Source organism: Drosophila takahashii, chromosome 3R (assembly GCF_030179915.1).
Source record: "Drosophila takahashii strain IR98-3 E-12201 chromosome 3R, DtakHiC1v2, whole genome shotgun sequence".
Lineage (NCBI taxonomy): Eukaryota > Metazoa > Arthropoda > Insecta > Diptera > Drosophilidae > Drosophila > Drosophila takahashii.
The window spans coordinates 23,585,074-23,602,780 of NC_091681.1; the positions used below are offsets into that span (position 1 = coordinate 23,585,074).

A 17,707-nucleotide genomic window follows, 5' to 3' on the forward strand; every position below is an offset into this window, starting at 1 on the left:
TGCCGAAGATCTGGCGCGTTTTTCCTCAGCAAGTCGGAATTCCAAGCTGGCCGGGCTGCTGAGCCCCGAGGAACTTCCAGTGTCAAGGCCCATATGTGTGTGATCGTAGCGCTCAGATATTCAGATATTCAGGCTCACTAGCCGACCAATTGAGCAATTTTTTGTACTACCTGCGCTCCTTTCCGATCGCCCCGTCCCTTTCTGTTTCTGTTTTACCCGGCGCTTAGGTCCTAAAAAACCCTTTTCCGGTGCCGCGCAGACGAGACTTTCGACCTAATTAGAGAATCGGTATTTTCATTGTGTTAAAACCCAAACATCGAAATTTCCGCACACGTTTTCGCAACGCCTGGAGAGTACTGAAGTACTTATAATGACTTTGGCTTTGTGCGATGCGAGCTGGGAAAAGGGAAGTTCCCCATAAAAAATATTTGCTAATTATGGTATTGATTTATAGTTGCACTCTGAGACAATAAATTATTTTACATATTTATTTATTTAATAGTTCCACGCTTCACTTTTACTAATCGCATTATCTTTCAAGAGCTGACAAGCTATCATCTTTTTGTGATAGATTATTTTCATGGTCAAGTCATATATAATTTTCTTTTCATTTATTATCTATCTATCTATCTATCTATCAGAGATTATATGAATTACACACCACTTGTCTCCGAAAACACTTCGTTAAAAACAATTATATGGTAGCCTATCAATACAATTTCTATAACAATATTTAAGAAACTGTACATATAATTCCCAGTTCAAAAATTCCGTAGCATTAAAAAATTCCCCTTATCAGTATATCCAGATATTCAGCTTCATTTGCCTAAATCCTGGGTATTAACTTTAGCTAAATATGGAAACAAAGCCGGCTCACCACAAAGCGCAATTAATTTCCCAGATTACATTTACTGTTTGTCATATGTTTTGTTATATAATTGGCTTGGCCAGTCCAAAACCCAAACAAACCCGAAACCATCGCGGGCATTGATGTTGTGCAGTGTTAGAACGGGGAAATCCGGACGTATTGAATGGAATCGTCGGGGTTTCATTCATGAGCAGGATTCGGGATTCGAGGATCTACCTGCCTAAGCGTGGGAAAATTGCCCACGCAGCAAGGAGTAGGATCCTCCTCCTCAGGTAGTCGCAGGAAACTGGGCTGCTGCTCCGCAATTGCATCGCGGGCTGCCAGTGGGTTTTTGTATTTACCCCCTGCCAGGCAAAATTTCCAAGTGGAAAACGGCAAATTTCCGGTTTTTTGACCAGGCCCGAATTTTCCCACGGGCCGGCCCCAGGAGGGCGCCCCGGATCGGGATCTGCAGCCTATATAAGTGTGCTAACGCAACCACCTCACCATTCAGTCGAGCCAACGACATTGCAGAGAAAACATCAGAGATCACGAATTACAATAGCATTCAGTCAACATGATCTTCGCCATCACATTTATACTCGGTGTCACTTCCACTTTGGCGGCCGTATTGGAGCCCATGAACTACTACCAGTACACGCAATTCCAAGCGCCGCTCTCCTGGGAGGATATTTCGGCAAAAGGACTAAAACAGGCGCTTGGCAGTTGCCAGCAGAGCTTCCAGTGGCAGCGATGGAACTGCCCGGGACAGGATTTTGTCCAGAGGAACTCCAAACCGGAGGAGAAGTCACCCAATCGGGAGGATGTCTATGTGGCGGCCATTTCCATGGCCGGCATAATTCACACCCTAACCAAGGACTGTGCCAATGGCGTCATTGCCGGATGTGGATGCACTGAGAATGCCCTCAACGTTCCCTGTGCCCATGAGCCTGCCAAGGCACTGGAGCAGTACGAAAAGCACTTTGGATCGGGATCAGGAGCCACCGGCCACAATCGACGGGTGGTGGGGGATCTACTGCAGAGATCTCTGGAGCAGGAGTGCCGTTGCAAGCAGCCAGGACCTGTGGCGGGACAATGCCAGGAGGAGGAGTGTGTGGCCGTACTGAAGCCCTTCGAAATGATTGCCCAGGACCTCCTCCAGATGTACGACGATGCCATCCAACTGGACAGCGCCAGCAGCAATCTGAAGATCATGTGGGAGAACATTCCCCTGGACTCCCTGGTCTTCATGCAGGATTCGCCCAACTACTGTGAGCCCGATGCCCGCGGACTGTGGCTGGGCACCCGGGGTCGCCAGTGCTCCAAGGATGGCGGTGGTTCGCTGGAGGAGCGCCTCTCCTGCCAGCAACTGTGCCGCGTCTGCGGATATCGCGTTCGTTCGCAGCACATCAGATCCGAGCGGCGGTGCAACTGCAAGCTGGTCTGGGGATTCCGACTCCAGTGCGATGTGTGCGTCCAGCTGGAGAAGCAGTACACCTGCTACTAAAAGGGGTGCTTCACAGGAAATGAAAGCCAGAACTGGGGCGCTGGTCGAGCCCTAATGCCTTAATTTAAGTTAATTTATTTGATTCCACCGCTAATTTATTGCCTCAACAAATTCTATCAATAAATATTAAATTATATACTATACACAACATTTTGCAATCACTTTTCTTCTGGTTTATGGGGCTTTTTATGAAGTTATTGTATCATCGGAATTACTTTCCGCAGGTGGTCGTATTTAGAGATAATTAAAGTACTAACCAGGGACCGAAAATAATCATTATTTTTGATATTTTGAATCTAAAAATCAGTCACTTATAATAGTCGGAAAACCAAATGAAATACACCATTTGGTTACTACTAAGATAACCTTCTTAAGTCCGCAAATATCATTATTTGTGAGCAGTATCTTTTTCTACTTACATGTAAGGATTATTTCTGATACATATTTATAAAACTCTTAAATAATGATTATTTCTGAGTCTTTAAAATATCGCTTATACCAACTACTTTATAATGAAAACTTACATTCCATTCCATTCCCAACCAATCGAAAAGCCAGTTAATCAACCCGATTTGTGTATATGTTTATTTGGAAGCACTAAAAGCCTAGAACCGAAACTTATAGCTGTGTGAGACTGTGTTCTGGAGACCTGGCTACCTGGCCTAGCTGATCCAAGTGGTCGGCTTGCCCTCCACCCGGTAGCCATTGTAGGCGGCAGCCGCCGAGGAGGCAGCGGCGGCCAGCTCCGACCTTCGACTGGGTTCGCCGGCCCAGTAGGAGGGCACCTCGTAGCTCTGGACCATCTTGTTGCCATTCTTGATGGCCGAGATGATCAGCAGGAAGATGGCCAGCTTGCCCACCAAAATTGATTTGACCAGCAGCAACTTCAGTTTGGTGACCAGAAAGGGAACAATGGCAGATTGGATGAGGAATGGGAGGATAAAGAGCGGCAGGACTTTGGTGATCATGTCGTACTTCTTGCCGCGACCTTTGGAATAAATTAATTATATAGTTTAGAGTTTATAATAGATATTATAGTTTAAGAAACGCACCTTCTTCACTATTATCTAAAGTTAGCCAGCGAGCTGCCATGATATCCTTGAGATTCTCGCCATCCAGCTTCACGTGCACAATATCGTTGCTCATGTCCAGGCTGACATTGAGTCCAGGACCCACATGATAACGCTGTATGCTCTCCTCGCTCTTCGCAGAATCAGGCTGATCCGTTTCCGTTTCCGTTTCCAACTCCTCCCTCCGCTTGTTGCGATCCTTGCGCTTGCGTTTGCGTCGCTTTTTGCCCGCCAAGGATTCACTATCATCGTAGTTGGGCGATTCGGTTTGCGTGGCCTCCATCAGAGCCTGCGCCTGTTCGTCCTGACGAATCTCCTCGGCCAGCGAATCCCTGGAGTCCAACTGATCGGGATCCAGAGATTCGGGGGCTTCGTTCTCGGCCATTTGTGGGGCACTCACGCGATCTCGCAGCCGCTTCTTGTACTCACTGGTCGTCTTGTTGCCCAGATAGGTGCTCTTGTAGTTCTTGTAGATGCCCATGAAGATGTGCGAGTTCTTGCGCAGCGCCTCCTTGTCCTCCGGCTCATAGCTGCTGGCCAATCCCCGGGCGGCCTCTTGACTCACAGTGGATGTCTCCTGGTTGCCTTCACTATCCTGGCCCAAAGCCAGCGAGCTGCAGAGCACAGAGCTCAGTAAAAGGAATCTCACCAGGTCGCTGCTCATGTCTGCTGCATGTGTCCAAGGTAAATCGATCTGCCTGCTACCGCTGCAATGGCCAGCCGCAAAATGTGGCACGATCGGCGGCGGCCAAGCGTTTTATCAACTCCGAAGAAAGCTAAAGAAAATCCAAAGCCAAAGCTAGCTGCATTCTGAGGCTGCAGCTGGAATTGGCATTGGAATTGAGCACACCGAAGAGACAACTGAAAGAGCCGAGAAGTTGCCGCTGCATCAGCAACCTGTTGCAAGTTGCCAGTTGCAATGTTGCAGCGGTGCCGCTTTGCCGCCGCTAGAACACGATTCTTGTGCTGGATCCTCTTCAATTAAATTGCCACTCGTCCAAGTCGATGTCTGTGTTAGAAGTTGGAAAAAAGAAAAATATCTAGAGTAGGCCTGCAATTTCTCAGTGATCTCGCTCATTGATTTCTTTTAGCTTTAATTGCCCCCGGGACCCCGAACCCGAATCCCCGCTATTTGGCCATAAATATAGCTGGCTCTCTAAGTAGCCTGCTAACGGTTCCCGACTCCATTCTTTACCCCACAGCCGCAGACGCCTCCAATTAACGCTTGACGGCCATCGCATGGGAAAGTTGTTGACAAAACTGGCGCAGGCGGGCAGCAGATCGCTCTCAAAATCCAGAGTAGAAAGTAAATTCTATCCATTGGCCCCATCCATTGGCTGCGAAAAATCCGCTTTACGTATTTGGTCACCTAATTTACTTTCACACAATTAGCAAACAAATACTCCAGTTCGCCATAGGGAAATCTTTATGCGGATCGATTGCCGTAGCGGCTATGGATTTATTTCCCCCAATAACTTGGACATTGAGATGTGTGGTAGCCGTGTTTTATGTCCACAATATCACGGTTCGATAACAAGTAGCACACCTCCGCTTATCTTATCTTTTATTAATAAAAAAGTCGGATAATCCAATCCAAATAATAGTCACAACATGACAATCAGAATTCGGAGTCACTTTATTTCCATTAATTAAATTATAGATTTTAGTTTGCCTATTTATCATATCATATCATATTTAGCATTAAAAATCTAGAAAAACTCCAATAAAAACTCCCTCCCTATATTATAATATTGAGGATCTCTGACAACTTATAATATACTAACCGCATACCTCGCACTTTTATTTGTTTCCGTTAATGAAAGTGAATTGCAATGCCGAGGGCGTCGTATGCCAACAATTCATCAATGAAAATCCGTTACTCAGAGGCTAAAACATAGTTGTCGTTTTTAACTACTGGCTATAGATTATGAATTAAAATTCAATACCTCATTGTTAATTAGCTGATAAATCATTATCGGCCAGCGACGAAAAATGAAAGCGAATCGAACGCGAATACTTGGGTGCTGCCCTCAATATAGACACGCGTCGTGAAAGAATGCCCATGTCCAAGTTTTAAATCCGAGTTCCATGTCCAAGTTCCTATGCAGCACAACCCCAAATGCGTTGGACCCGAAAAAGGGCCCCCAGAGGTAGTGAAAATAATGACAGACTGCATGCATATTCAAAGAAGGGCACTGTAAAAAAATTAAATCTTTTTCGTAAAAAAAAATGTTTTAAAAAGGTTAAATACACTGTGCAGCATTTTTAGTGCTTTTTAAATTTACCTCGATGGATGCTATATTTTTGGATTCGTTACGAATTCCCAAGTTAAACTGCGTTTTCAAAAAACGCAAGGATTCTCAGCAAAAGGACCTCAAAGTTCGAAAAATGCTGAAATTGGCCAACTTTGCGGAGCTCTCAGTGGCAAATGGATGCATGGTTTGATTCGATGTTAAAGTTTTTTAAAAGATACACCCTTTATCTTTTAAACCCCATACTTAAAAAATTTTTAAGATTTTTTTTAAGGCAGAAACAAATTCTAGAAAACATAGTCAAAAAACATAAAAGTATACAGCAGCGGTCAAAATGGTAGTAGTGTTGCCGCCCTGTGTATTTAAAAGTTTGTTGTTGTAATTGATCTTTTCCTGGTAATATTGTATTGATTATAATTTTACTATTAGACTAATTGGATAAGAAAAAATTACAACATCAAACTTTTAAAAACACAAGGCGGCAACACTGCTACTATTTTGACCGCAGCTGTATGTTTTTCAGTTTTTTGACTGTTTTTTGGAATTTATTTCTGCCTTAAAAAAAATCCTAAAATTATTTTATGTATGGGGTTTGAAAGATAAAGGGTGTATCTTTTAAAAAACTTTAATTTCGAACCAAGCCATGCATCCATTTGCCTCTGAGAGCTCCGCAAAGTTGGTCAATTTCAGCATTTTTCGAACTTTGAGGTCCTTTTTCTAAGAATCCTTGCGTCGGGGAACTCTTTGGAAAACGCAGTTTAACTTGGGAATTCGTAACGAATCCAAAAATATAGCATTCATCGAGGTTAATTTTTGATGCTGCATAGTGATATTAATTAAAATTTTTATGTTTTTTAAAAAGAAATTGTAGTTATTTAAAGACCTTATCGTTAATATTAAATATTTTAATTTTTTTTTATTTAATATTCTATTTTAAAATGGGCTTTTTTCTCAGTGTACCGGCATCTGTGACCAGGGGCCAGTCTGGTGGCGGTGTGAGTCGTATGGCTGCGGCACGATTTGCTTGTTTTGGCGCACGTTCGTGCTACGCTGCGGCTGCGCGATGTCCGGCTGCCGAATTTCAAGTAGCCGCCCAGTGAGCCGGCCCAGACCCTCGTCGATAAAAGCCAATGTCAATGTGAGCCCTCCATTCAATTGTTAGCCAGTGTCGGAGTCGAGCAGTGCAGTGTCAATCGGATTACCAGTTACCCATCCTCAAGGAATCAACGATCATCGAATCAAATCGAAATGGCCACCCAGCAGAAGATTGTGTTTGCCCTCGTTTGCCTTTTCTTGGCCTGCGATTTGGTGCTTGGCCAGCAGCCGGCGGCCAACAGCTCGGATGCGGACTCGGATGTGGCGGGTTAGTGTCTCAAAACAAATAAATTTTAATTTTCCAAGATAAATAAAAGATAAAAGTGTATAAAAAGAAAAAAAAAATTATTTAAAATATAAAAAAAATATAAACCCTTAAAATAATTATGAAAAGTGAACAATTAAATTTGTGAATTAAGTTAATGGTTTCACCTTTTTTTCCAGAAAGTCGTACTTTTGGCCACCATTTCCTGCGACGCATTAGCTTTGCTCTGGTGCCCGGCGCCTTCGTCGTGGGCGTTATCACCACCCTGCTGGCGGCCTTGACTGTGGTCTCCATCAAGGGACTCGGAGTGGGCGTCATCCTGCTGGTGCTGGCCATCGGTCAGATGTTGTCCCGAGCCCTGCCCGTCCAGGCAGCCGCCGCCTATGCCGCCGCCCCCGTTCCCGTCCAGGCTCCAGTGCCCGTGGTCTACTCGCACTCGCACACCCAGCAGCCCGTCTGGCTGGAGAAGGAGTGGTAGAGGGGATAGTTTACTTTCGTGACCAGGATTTGATGCAAGACGAGGGATAACGGCGAGCTGGTAGCGGGCCAGGACTTACACTTACCTCAGCCTCAGCGAGCATGCAACCAAATAATAATTTAAGTCTAGTTTAAATTATTTATTTAACTTATTTATTTATTACAAGTGAAGGATGGCAAAGGTATTCAGCAGAGAATTTTTGTTATCAAATAATAGTGAAGTTTAGTCTGCTGAATGAAAATTAAATTCATAAATATTTATTAAGAATGATTTCTGCTGAAAATTGTTCAATTGAAAAAAATCAAATACGATTTAAATATCATTATAATAAAAGCAAAATTTACTGAAACCATTTTCGAGCTTTTTAAAATTTCCATCAGTTGTTTAAATAACAAATCAATAATCGAAATTTCCTGCTGACAGCGCCCATGGATTTTATTCGATTGCATATGTTTTTCTGCCGCCGCAATGAAAAGTGAAATTTCTATCTCATTACGAATTCGGCGGAGGGCGTTCGTGATTTACGGTTCTTTTAAGTGCTCTTCCGCAGTGCCACACGTATAGAAAGTCAATTGATACTCCCAGTTCCAAAATAATCGAAATGGGTCACACTTAGCCGAAACACCAATGACGATAATTGGCTGGGGCCCGGATTTCTCCTTGACTATACTCATGGCTCATTATGGTTAGAGACTAATTAATTAACTCTCACTTGATCCATCGTCACTTAATTCAAAGCGTATCGATTTTCTAGCGATCTAGCCACTCAATCATCTCGAATCCGGATTTAATTGTTCCACTTTGTGGCAATTTTTACAATTTTGCACACTGTCAACAAAGTAACGGATACACTTGCAGATAAATATGAATTATGATTTATGTAGTTTATTAAAAATCAATTTGGAGATGATTAATAGATAATTTTAAGTGTTATACCTGATAACCAAAATAAATAAGAAAAATCTAAGTCAAGTCATCTTGGATAGGAATTAAATAAGGGGAAATTAAACAATTGTTTATTAGTGTTATCAGAATATTTTGTAAAGGTTTTTAATTCCCAATAAATACATTTTGAAATCCGAAAGAGAAAATAAAAGTATATTTTTGATACAGATTCAATTAAAAAATGTTTGCTTCTAAAATTAACTGAACGTTTTCTTTTAGATACTTATCTTTAAGAAATGATAACTTTTATAAAATGTATTGTAAATGCTTTAGAAACAGTAAATAATTTTTGAAATCCTGGGAACCCGCTGAGTGACTTACTTGCAGACGCGCTGGTGACACAGTTCATGCGACTGAAATATGAGCCAAGTGCGCCAGATTCTAGGCTCGAATAGAACTGATTCTGGCAGAGATTAGAGGCATCACAAGTGGAAGCCTGAAATTTGGCTGTAAACAATCGAATGCATCGGCCATAAGTCAGGCAAGTGGGGCAAGTAAGTAAGAGCAACTGCCGAATGACCCGCTAAACTAAATCTAAGAGTCAGCCAAGCGCGTTGGCGATCGCAAACCAGTTGGCCCGGCCGGAGGAAAGTAGTGGCCAAGAATTGGCGCTCGCAGGCCAGACAATCGGGCTAGGATGGATGGCAGCTGCTCTTGGCCAAGTTGTGCATTCAGTTTTCCACTGTCACTGCTGCGGTGCAGTTGTGTTGTGTAGCCAGGAAAATATTTGTACAAAATGCGTGCTAACTCAGCAAGATCCTTATCCTGGCACGTCCTGCTCGGACTTGGCCTGTGTCTCCTTCTCAATTTCACCCCATCATCGATGGGCCAAGATGCAGTGACTCCCAGCGAAGACTTGAACCCGACCACAGGTCGCAGTCAGTCGGCGAATAGTGTGTCATACTTTAGGGCGTCGATTCCGATGCGGATCTACGAGTGTCTGCGGGACTTCACCATGCTGCACTGCACGAAATTGTACGTGCTGCAGAAGATGGAGGAGCGTCGCCAGATGCCCAACACGGGGAATCTGACGCGGGATTTTGTGGACCAGTTCTTCGGGGAGGAGACCCAGATGGGCAGTCTGGTGGGCAAGAAGTACCAGAAGATGTCCGAGAAGGAACTGAATCAGCGACTGGTGGTCAATTTCCAGCGCTTCTTCAAGCACCGCGACCTCAAGCTGCACTTTCTCTCCGGAATGCTGGTGAAGATCGTGCCCAGCAAGGACAACAAACTGAAGTTCTCGCTCAAGAAGGGTGAGTATATCTATCTGCGCTTAGAATTTTCAGATAAAGAATCTCATACATCTTTCTCATTTAAATGCAAATGCATTCACTCGATTTCTATGAACGCCTATAATTTACTTTCACACATTTCAATAATACAATATTAATGTGGCTTTTCATATAACAAGTTTGCCCACTTCGATTTTGAGCGTGGCTTTAATTATCTTGAAATATTCCACGCATGCCCAAAATTAGTTTTGGGGAATTTTATGCAGGGAATTTAAATTAAACAAATGTTTTATATTTTTATGGCATTTTAAAATTCAATTTAGCATTAAAAGTCTGCAGGTAACTTTTCTAAAATAAATGCAAAACAAGAAACAGAAGTTCAATAACAGTCCTGTTATTCCTGAATAATAACAGGAAATTCACTATATAACTGTCATCTAACGACAGTCCTGACTGATGATACTTTAATGATAGGTATATTTTATGATTAAGTATAAAGCCCGTATTTTATTTGATATCAAGTTTGATAAAATGATAATATATCTCCTTTCTATAAAGCTCCAAAATCGCGGATGGGACGTTCGCGAAGACGTGAAACCGAGGAAATGGAGCTGAACCTGATGAATCTGCCATCGATAAGTGGTGGGGGTGCCAATAGCGGAAGTGTGGAGAACTACGAACCGGAAGCGGAAGGGGACTCCAAGCAGCAGGGCGGCTTGGGCGTCGGAGGGGGCGTGGCCGGTGGTGAGGGCGGCGGCGGAGGACTGTTGGGTAAGCGAAAGAAGAAGAACTCATACAAGGTCACCATGATGCAGGTGGCGGTGCCCATGCTGATCTTCCCCGTCGTCCTGCTGGGCAGTCTGCTGCCCTTCATCCTGCCGGCCCTCAAAATGGCCACCATCCTGTCGCTGGTGATGAACAACGGCGCCTTTATGGCCGCTCTACTGTACGCCGCCCGCACCCAATTCAACACCCATGAGGAGCAGCACATCAGCTACAGTTAGCTCCCTCGATAATGTCCACCCTCTTTCCACTTTTTCAATAAAAGCTGTCTCCTGTGTCATGGCTTCATTTTTCCTAAGTCTATGGAACTTTTTTTTTAATTTCCAAATGGTAAACATTTAGCTAATAAAGAAGAGAAAATTAAAGATTAATCAAAAGGGGGAAACTTATTTGTACTTCAGGACATATCTTGGAAACATGATTTTTACAGTGTGCTTAAACAGCAATATAAACAGTAAAATAATTCCAGTTGAACTTATTTGTATAGTTACTTAAGTTATTTGTATTTATTGCTTTTTTAATAATGAAAGGTCATAAAAGTTCGCAAACTTGCTTCCCAAAAGCTATCCAGAAGGAGTACATGAAGGGTCAAAAAAAGAAATTAAGCTTTAAGTTTATTGCTAGCTTAGAACTAATTACAGTAATAAAACTTTTCTAAGGTGTTAACAGGTTAATGAGCCATAATAATTTTTTTTTAATGAGAAATTATTATGAGGTTGAAAGATTTGTGTTTAAGTGGCTTGGTTTATTGAGCGTAAAATAGTCATATTAGTGAAGTTTTATATGCATTGCTTAAGCAAGTGCCTAATAACCTTGGCTTGAGATTAATTATATTTTTACTCACCCTTTATTTACTTATCCTTCGATAATTTCAAAACCGTTTTTAATAAGAACTGCAGAAGTATATGTTTTTTTTTAGTTTTATATAATTTTTTTGAATTTTCAACAATAGTTGGATTGAAATGTACAATTTTAGACCTACATAACTAACACAATGTACACACACATAAAAGTCGATGCTTAAAATAGATCTTAGCAGGTACGCTTAATTCTAGAACCTCTTGCGTAAATATACATTTATTTATATATAAAAATAGAGATAGGAGTAGGGGGAGTAGGGTAGTAGGGGGTAGGAGAGGGTGGCAGATGTGTTCATTATCCCCGAACGACAAGTGCGAGATAGGGATTGAGTGGAGAATTAATAAGGTGCAGGTTTTTTAATAACACTCTGTTGCTGCGAACGAGTTGCTTTGACTAATCTCGAATAGTTTTCATTTGTTTTGTTGTATTTGGAATTGAAGCCATTGATATATAAGTTGTTCTTGCTGCCATCAAATCGGGTCTCACGATCGGAGTTCCCCTTGAAGGTTTTCTTTTCTTTTCTAGTTTGTTAACAGCCACCACTTAAATGCGTAGGCAGTAAATTGGAGAATGGGCAATTAATATAATTAAATACTGCAGGCCCGAGAGGTGGCAGCAAGAAGTGTGTTCGTTTTGGATGAACTCCCACTGACCCCCACTCTCTAATCCAGCTTGCACTCGGACTCCTTGTTCACCACATTGGCGCCCTTGCGGTCCTCCTCGCTGATGTCCTTGTCGTCCCATCCCCAGATGGCGTGCTCCTCCTTCTCGTGATCCAGATGGGCCACCAGTTCGCTGGTCGGGATGGCGCTGTTGTTGTTGGCATCCAGCAGGGCGGCAATGTGGGAGCCATCGCCAGTGCGAAGGACTCGCTTGTAGACCATCTCCTGGGACACGAACTTCAGGTCGTAGGCTTGTCCTTTGGTACCAAATAAAATGTATTAAATATTGAATTATGATATGGGATTTTTTATAACTCACCGATCCTCGCCATCACATCGATAAAGGCCGTCGTCCAGTTGAAGCTGTAGGTGCCCAGCTCAGCTGCCTTGTAGTCCCAGGGGAAGACGTGGTGGTAGTTGTGCCATCCCTCACCGATGGTCAAAGTGGACACCAGCTTGTTGTTCATCGCACTCACATTCACATCGTAGGGCTTCATGCCGTAGAAGTGGGCGGCGCTGTTCACCAGCCAGGTGAAGTGAAGGGACAGGCAGAAGCGCAGCATCGAGCAGGTGAAGAAGCAGACGCGGAGGGAGCTGCCCATCACGTAGTAGGGGAAGATCATGGGCAGGGCAAAGCAGCAGATGGGCATCACCACAAAGTAGAGTCTGTAAAGATATTTATAGAAAATTAATATTTAATTAAATATAAACAGCAGGAAGAATGCAAGTCTAAGTTCTGAATAGTCAAGTTGTTTATAGTGCATATAAGTATCGAAAATTTAGAGATATTTCTCATTAATTATCCTAAGTCAAGTTGGAGTAATTTGTTAAATAGTTTTTAGATTTATTGAAATTTTTAAAGGAGTATTTAAATGCACCGAAAATAAGATGTGAAAAATTTATCATTGCCTGCTTTTAGGCTTTCAAACTGTTGGTTTAAAAAACTCAAAAACATCCTGGGTAATGGTAATTCCAATTACTAGTACTTTCAGGAATTTTCTTCTATAATTTATAAAATTTTCCATTACTATTACTCACTTCTTCTGGAACATGACGACGGGATCCTGCTCAATGTCCTCCATGGAGATCTGCTTGCCCTTGCTGGTCACATCGGGGTGCTTCTTGCACATCAGCCAGCCCATGTGGGCGAAGAAGAAGCCGCGCCGGGAGTTGTGGGGATCGGCGTGTGTGTCGGTGAACTTGTGGTGGACGCGGTGGTCGCGGGTCCACTCCCAGATGCTGTTCTGGAAGGCCAGAGACTGGCACAGCATGAGGAAGATGCGCAGCGGCAGCTTAGCCTTGTAGGCCTTGTGCGACCACAGGCGATGGACTCCGGCCGTGATGCCCAGACCCCCCAGGAACATGGTGGCATAAACTGGACATGGAGAAGAAACCCCAAAGTTAGTAAACCTCCAGCAGGACACGGTGATACCCAAACTCACCTGGCAAGAGCTCCATGTAGGCACTCTCGGCGAATACCAGGTACAGACCGTACAGGGCCATCGAGTGGAGGATGATGAAGAGGCCCACGTTGCGCCACACGATCTCCATTTCGTAGGGCTTGTTCTCCGGCGTTTTCGCCTCCGCCTTCTTGGCTATCTTCTGGGTGGGCGTGGCGGCTGAAGCGGCGGGTTTGGCGGCCATCTTATTGTTGTTGCCATCGGCAATGGCCGTCTCGGCCAATATAAAGGTACTGCCTATTATGTTGGGCGACATCTGCAAAAGCGTAACCGGAAAACAATTAGTAAGCGCATTGGTATTCAAAACTTTTCTTCCTGATTTATGGCCTGTCGTACGGGACGCTTTTGTAGTCTTAATTATGTGCGGGGCCCACAGAGATGCAAATCAATCAGTTTCTGGATACTGGGTGCTGCTCTACGACTTTCCTCATTTAAATGCAGGACAGGTGGCTCTATTGCTCTATGGCTCTTTCCATATAGAAGGCATCACCCCAGCTGCACGACTAATTATGGACCACAATTGAGGTGAGTGCCGAGCGCCGACCTTCGGCAGTTGGCCAATGATTCAATGATACTCAAAACTCAAAACTGATACAAAGATAGCAAGCCGGAAGCGCAGAAAGAGAATTCCGAATAAAACGAAATATAAAACTCAATCCAAGCCAAGCCAAGAAATCCAAACAACAAAATCCCCGCTGAAAAACAATCAATAATTTGCTTTTTATGTTGTACACGACGAATGAAATATTTGCATATCCATTCTTTACAAACACTGGTGAGTCTATCAAATGTTTGGCAGCCATTGAAAACCAGAAAAGGTTGTCCAAGAACCCTAGAAGCTGTAGCCTAAAAATAGTTCTCAGTAGAAATCTTACTTTCAGAAGCACGAAACTTAAAAACCCTCTTGACTATCTCAAAAAATATTCTGGAAAATGTTGGAAAGTTTTTCGAAATGCAAAAGAACACGATTGAGGGCGAGCAAAGTCATTGGCGATTTAGGTAGACCATTGCGAATTTGAATAACTTTGTTGTTTATGCAGAGCCGAATGAATTCATGAATTTTCATAGGTCGGAAAGTTCAGTGCGGCACATTGCTCATACGCCTTGAGGGTCCATTTAATCGCCCCACACAATGCACTTTGAATGCATGGGCTCCATTCGTGTCTTTCTGTCTTTCGGATAATTGATAATTGCAGTTGCCAAGCTGAGCTAAACTGAAGCTGATGCCTCACATCGTCGTCCGAAGTTGGCAGCAAAAATATGTTGGCCAAATGGCTGATCTTCAACTCTCTAGAATAGATAAATTAGACAACCGGTTGACCTCAGCGCGGTTGCATGTCTCGCATGGATTCAAAACAAAAGTATTCTTACTGGCTGGCTTTGCGCATAGATTCGAAGCAATTAACTGGCTGCGCGGTTCAATGTCAAGTCGTGTGTTTTGAATTTTATTCGCCTGCTTAATTCAGGCTTTCGGACTAGGTGGCCTTTGGCCCGGGGCGATATGTAAACCACTGGAAATTAGAGCCACCATTAGGGGTAATTCGTTATCAGGGCGATATTCCTCAGGAATTGAATATTCGATAAAGAACGCACTAGTTAATATCATGCAGGTGCCACGCGCTGGCTGAATTAAACTAGTTTTGCCACGGGTCTTCTTCGTTTCAAATCCGACGCCCCATCATCCTTACCGGAATATTAGCATAGTTAAGTAACCACCGAGATAAATTTATGTATAGAACTGCTTTTGTTTCGGGTTCGGGTTTGGGTTCTCCGTCGCCGAATCAAGGTTGGTGTTGCCAACGAGTTTTGGGGGGGTTTTGGCGCGGCTTTAAATCTTGGGTTTAGGTTCTAGGCGAACTCTGGCTGACCACGTCACAAATCAGTCAATAAATATATAGTTATGGGACCTGACTCAAATCTAATGCGGCCTGTGATTGATACCACGGGAGGAGCCCCATTGATCGATTCGATTCGAATCGAGCAGCGCACGCAGCTGGCGACGTTTGGCGCATATCAAATTTATAAGACTCAGACTCAGACTGGATGGAAATGGAACCCAGAACAGAAAACTGGGAACGTGACTTTGGTCTGGTCAGTGGTCTACGGTCTACGGTTCTCCGGCTATCCGGCTATCTATCTAAGCCGATCTGGCCCGACTTAATATGCTTATGGCCGCATTATGCGTGGCATCCATACTCATTATCGCTCACATTGACGCATTCGCAATTAGCGCGGCTATCCAGCGGCTAAGAGCAAAGAGATTCGATTCGAAACTCCTTAAACAAGCTAGAGAATTTCCATTCGGCCCATTTAGGGCTAGCATAATTTTAGTATTATGAGGGTTACGTGAGGCGTCACTGGCAAACCCATTTTGGACCTGCGTCAGCCACTTAAAAAAAATATTCTTTTCATAAATATATTTTACTGCTCGATGGAATGCTATTTCCTATAGCTGAATCACATGCTCGATTGCCTATTGAAGTGCTGACGATCGATGTTGAAATTCGGCTCAAACTTTTACGATAGCCAATCGAGATGGCTTTTGCTTCCTGATCGCTGTTGACTTCCGCGAATACGAAGCCAAAGTATACGGGTTCTTGGTTAACTGACACTCACCTTTAGGGATTGAGTTGCAATCGAAGTCGTTGAAAATCCAAGGAGAGCACTCAAAATCCGCTGAGTTCGGTTCGCTCAAAAACACACTAGATCACTGTTAGCACTGGAGTTCGTTTCGAATCGCCTCGATAAGGACGACTCCTTAGGTTCTGCGTTGGTTTTCAGAGTTTATTTTCCACTTTTTACAGCCACTACACACGGCACGTCCACGAGGCGCGATGAATGCACGGCGTATGAGGGATCGGAGCAACTGGCAGTGCTTTTTAAGCGCCTAGTTCAAAGAATTCGCACAGTACCGCGATCGATCGTTAGACGCTGAGACTTGGCGACGCTGATCGAGTTGAGAGAGCAGGCGGACGGATACAGTGCCTCAAAAGTTAACCAACACCGAAATTTAAAGCCGTCTCTTTGCGACTTCGACGCTTCTGCCGCTGCTTCGGTTCTTGTGACGATCGGGTTTCGGATTTCGGATTGTATCGTCTCGGATCGGATCTCGGATCGGATCTCGGATATACGGGGCCGGGGTCGCTTATGCTATATCTTTTGCTGGTATGCGTCTCATAATATTCGGCGCGTGGCCGTTAGGGAACTTTGTTTTCAGACTTTCAGATCAGCTCGATCAGTTTGCATAGAATATCGAGATCACTTGCACTTTCCACTGAAATTTAATTAAAGTCGGGGGTAAATCCCCTGAAACATAAATCTGTAAGTCACGTACACAAGAGGAACTACTACAAGTTTGTTTTTCTTGAGATCTTCACAGGTCAAGCGGTTTAATCTATCGGTCAAGTGAGCTCGTCCCGTCGATCGGTGATTTCTTTTACATTTTCCCATCTTTTTCGGCGCTTTGTACTGCCTGCTAATGAAGTGCTTGGAAAACATGTTTTCGAATCTCCGGCATTATATAACGTTCTTAATTCACTCCGGATCTGGGCCATATATAACGCGATGTATGTCAGATGCCAAACGGTTAACCAGTTTGCCACCTCGGCCTTGTCTCCATATGCATATTCACATATTTTGACGAACTGGTCACAGATTCTAATTGGTTTTTTCGGTTGTCTTCAGACATTTTCCTGCTATTTAATTGCTATTTAGTCCGTCCAAATATTTGGCCAGCCAACTCTTGAAATGGGCCAATAATTGCTCTATTCTTTTGGGTGTTTTGTTTTGTGGAGCTCGCTGGGCAAACAGCAATTACCGCATCGTAGGCCGAAAAAAATGCGTCTGTTGACAGTTTTCGCGCTTGTTGCGGTTTTCGATAATAGCCGGGTTTTCACACCAACGCCGCAAAAGTTGAAATGAGCTGTGTCTAATATTGTTTAGTGGCGACCACTAGCATTATTTGCATATGCCTGCATATATGGTGTCAAAAACCCCTCGACGAAGCGAAGGTTTTCGTGGCCCCGAAGGTCACAGAGTGCATCTTGCAGCCCGAAATTGCATAGTGGTTACTCAGTGGGTTAAATAGCGCCGGGTTAACCGGTTTGCCATCACGTTTCCAGTGATTCCCAGCCCAGTTGGCCTGTAATCGCACTACCCTCGGAAAAAATAAACAAACATGCCACGATTTTATGGCTTTCGATTTCAATCAGCATAATTCCAGTGTTTATTTCCAACACGTGCCCACTAAG

General features: G+C 43.6%; 5 protein-coding genes across 5 annotated transcripts; 3 read left to right on the plus strand and 2 right to left on the minus strand.

The window, feature by feature from the left end:
• Positions 1-824: 824 nt before the first annotated feature.
• Positions 825-2,469, plus strand: wntD (wnt inhibitor of Dorsal). Its single transcript, XM_017145253.3, has one exon. The coding sequence runs from the start codon at positions 1,425-1,427 to the stop codon at positions 2,352-2,354; it is 930 nt and encodes a 309-aa protein (XP_017000742.2). The 5' UTR covers positions 825-1,424; the 3' UTR covers positions 2,355-2,469.
• Positions 2,470-3,016: 547 nt separating this feature from the next.
• On the minus strand, positions 3,017-4,088 carry Osi22 (Osiris 22). The gene is made up of 2 exons (XM_017145234.2): positions 3,407-4,088; positions 3,017-3,342 (listed from the first exon to the last, which is right to left on the minus strand). Exons 1-2 carry the CDS (start codon positions 4,086-4,088, stop codon positions 3,017-3,019), a joined length of 1,008 nt encoding a protein of 335 aa, XP_017000723.2.
• Positions 4,089-6,806: 2,718 nt separating this feature from the next.
• Positions 6,807-7,708, plus strand: apn (apnoia). The gene is made up of 2 exons (XM_017145249.3): positions 6,807-7,039; positions 7,216-7,708. The coding sequence occupies exons 1-2, from the start codon at positions 6,925-6,927 to the stop codon at positions 7,512-7,514; spliced, it is 414 nt and encodes a 137-aa protein (XP_017000738.2). The 5' UTR covers positions 6,807-6,924; the 3' UTR covers positions 7,515-7,708.
• A 1,487-nt stretch (positions 7,709-9,195) lies between these two features.
• LOC108059824 (uncharacterized) lies at positions 9,196-10,695 on the plus strand. The gene is made up of 2 exons (XM_017145259.2): positions 9,196-9,712; positions 10,250-10,695. Exons 1-2 carry the CDS (start codon positions 9,196-9,198, stop codon positions 10,693-10,695), a joined length of 963 nt encoding a protein of 320 aa, XP_017000748.2.
• A 686-nt stretch (positions 10,696-11,381) lies between these two features.
• On the minus strand, positions 11,382-16,432 carry LOC108059849 (acyl-CoA Delta-9 desaturase). Its single transcript, XM_017145304.3, has 5 exons — positions 16,074-16,432; positions 13,440-13,713; positions 13,036-13,372; positions 12,317-12,663; positions 11,382-12,254 (listed from the first exon to the last, which is right to left on the minus strand). The coding sequence occupies exons 2-5, from the start codon at positions 13,711-13,713 to the stop codon at positions 11,998-12,000; spliced, it is 1,215 nt and encodes a 404-aa protein (XP_017000793.1). The 5' UTR covers positions 16,074-16,432; the 3' UTR covers positions 11,382-11,997.
• Positions 16,433-17,707: the final 1,275 nt, after the last annotated feature.

Coding starts and splice junctions, on each gene's coding strand:
- LOC108059849 (XM_017145304.3), bottom strand. CDS start 13,713: ATGTCGCCCAACATAATAGGCAGTACCTTTATATTGGCCGAGACGGCC. Junction 13,373..13,439: donor CTACATGGAGCTCTTGCCAG/GTGAGTTTGGGT, acceptor CTCCATGTCCAG/TTTATGCCACCATGTTCCTG. Junction 12,664..13,035: donor GTCGTCATGTTCCAGAAGAA/GTGAGTAATAGT, acceptor ATATCTTTACAG/ACTCTACTTTGTGGTGATGC.
- LOC108059824 (XM_017145259.2), top strand. CDS start 9,196: ATGCGTGCTAACTCAGCAAGATCCTTATCCTGGCACGTCCTGCTCGGA. Junction 9,713..10,249: donor GAAGTTCTCGCTCAAGAAGG/GTGAGTATATCT, acceptor CTTTCTATAAAG/CTCCAAAATCGCGGATGGGA.
- wntD (XM_017145253.3), top strand. CDS start 1,425: ATGATCTTCGCCATCACATTTATACTCGGTGTCACTTCCACTTTGGCG.
- apn (XM_017145249.3), top strand. CDS start 6,925: ATGGCCACCCAGCAGAAGATTGTGTTTGCCCTCGTTTGCCTTTTCTTG. Junction 7,040..7,215: donor TGCGGACTCGGATGTGGCGG/GTTAGTGTCTCA, acceptor CTTTTTTTCCAG/AAAGTCGTACTTTTGGCCAC.
- Osi22 (XM_017145234.2), bottom strand. CDS start 4,088: ATGAGCAGCGACCTGGTGAGATTCCTTTTACTGAGCTCTGTGCTCTGC. Junction 3,343..3,406: donor TTTAGATAATAGTGAAGAAG/GTGCGTTTCTTA, acceptor TTTATTCCAAAG/GTCGCGGCAAGAAGTACGAC.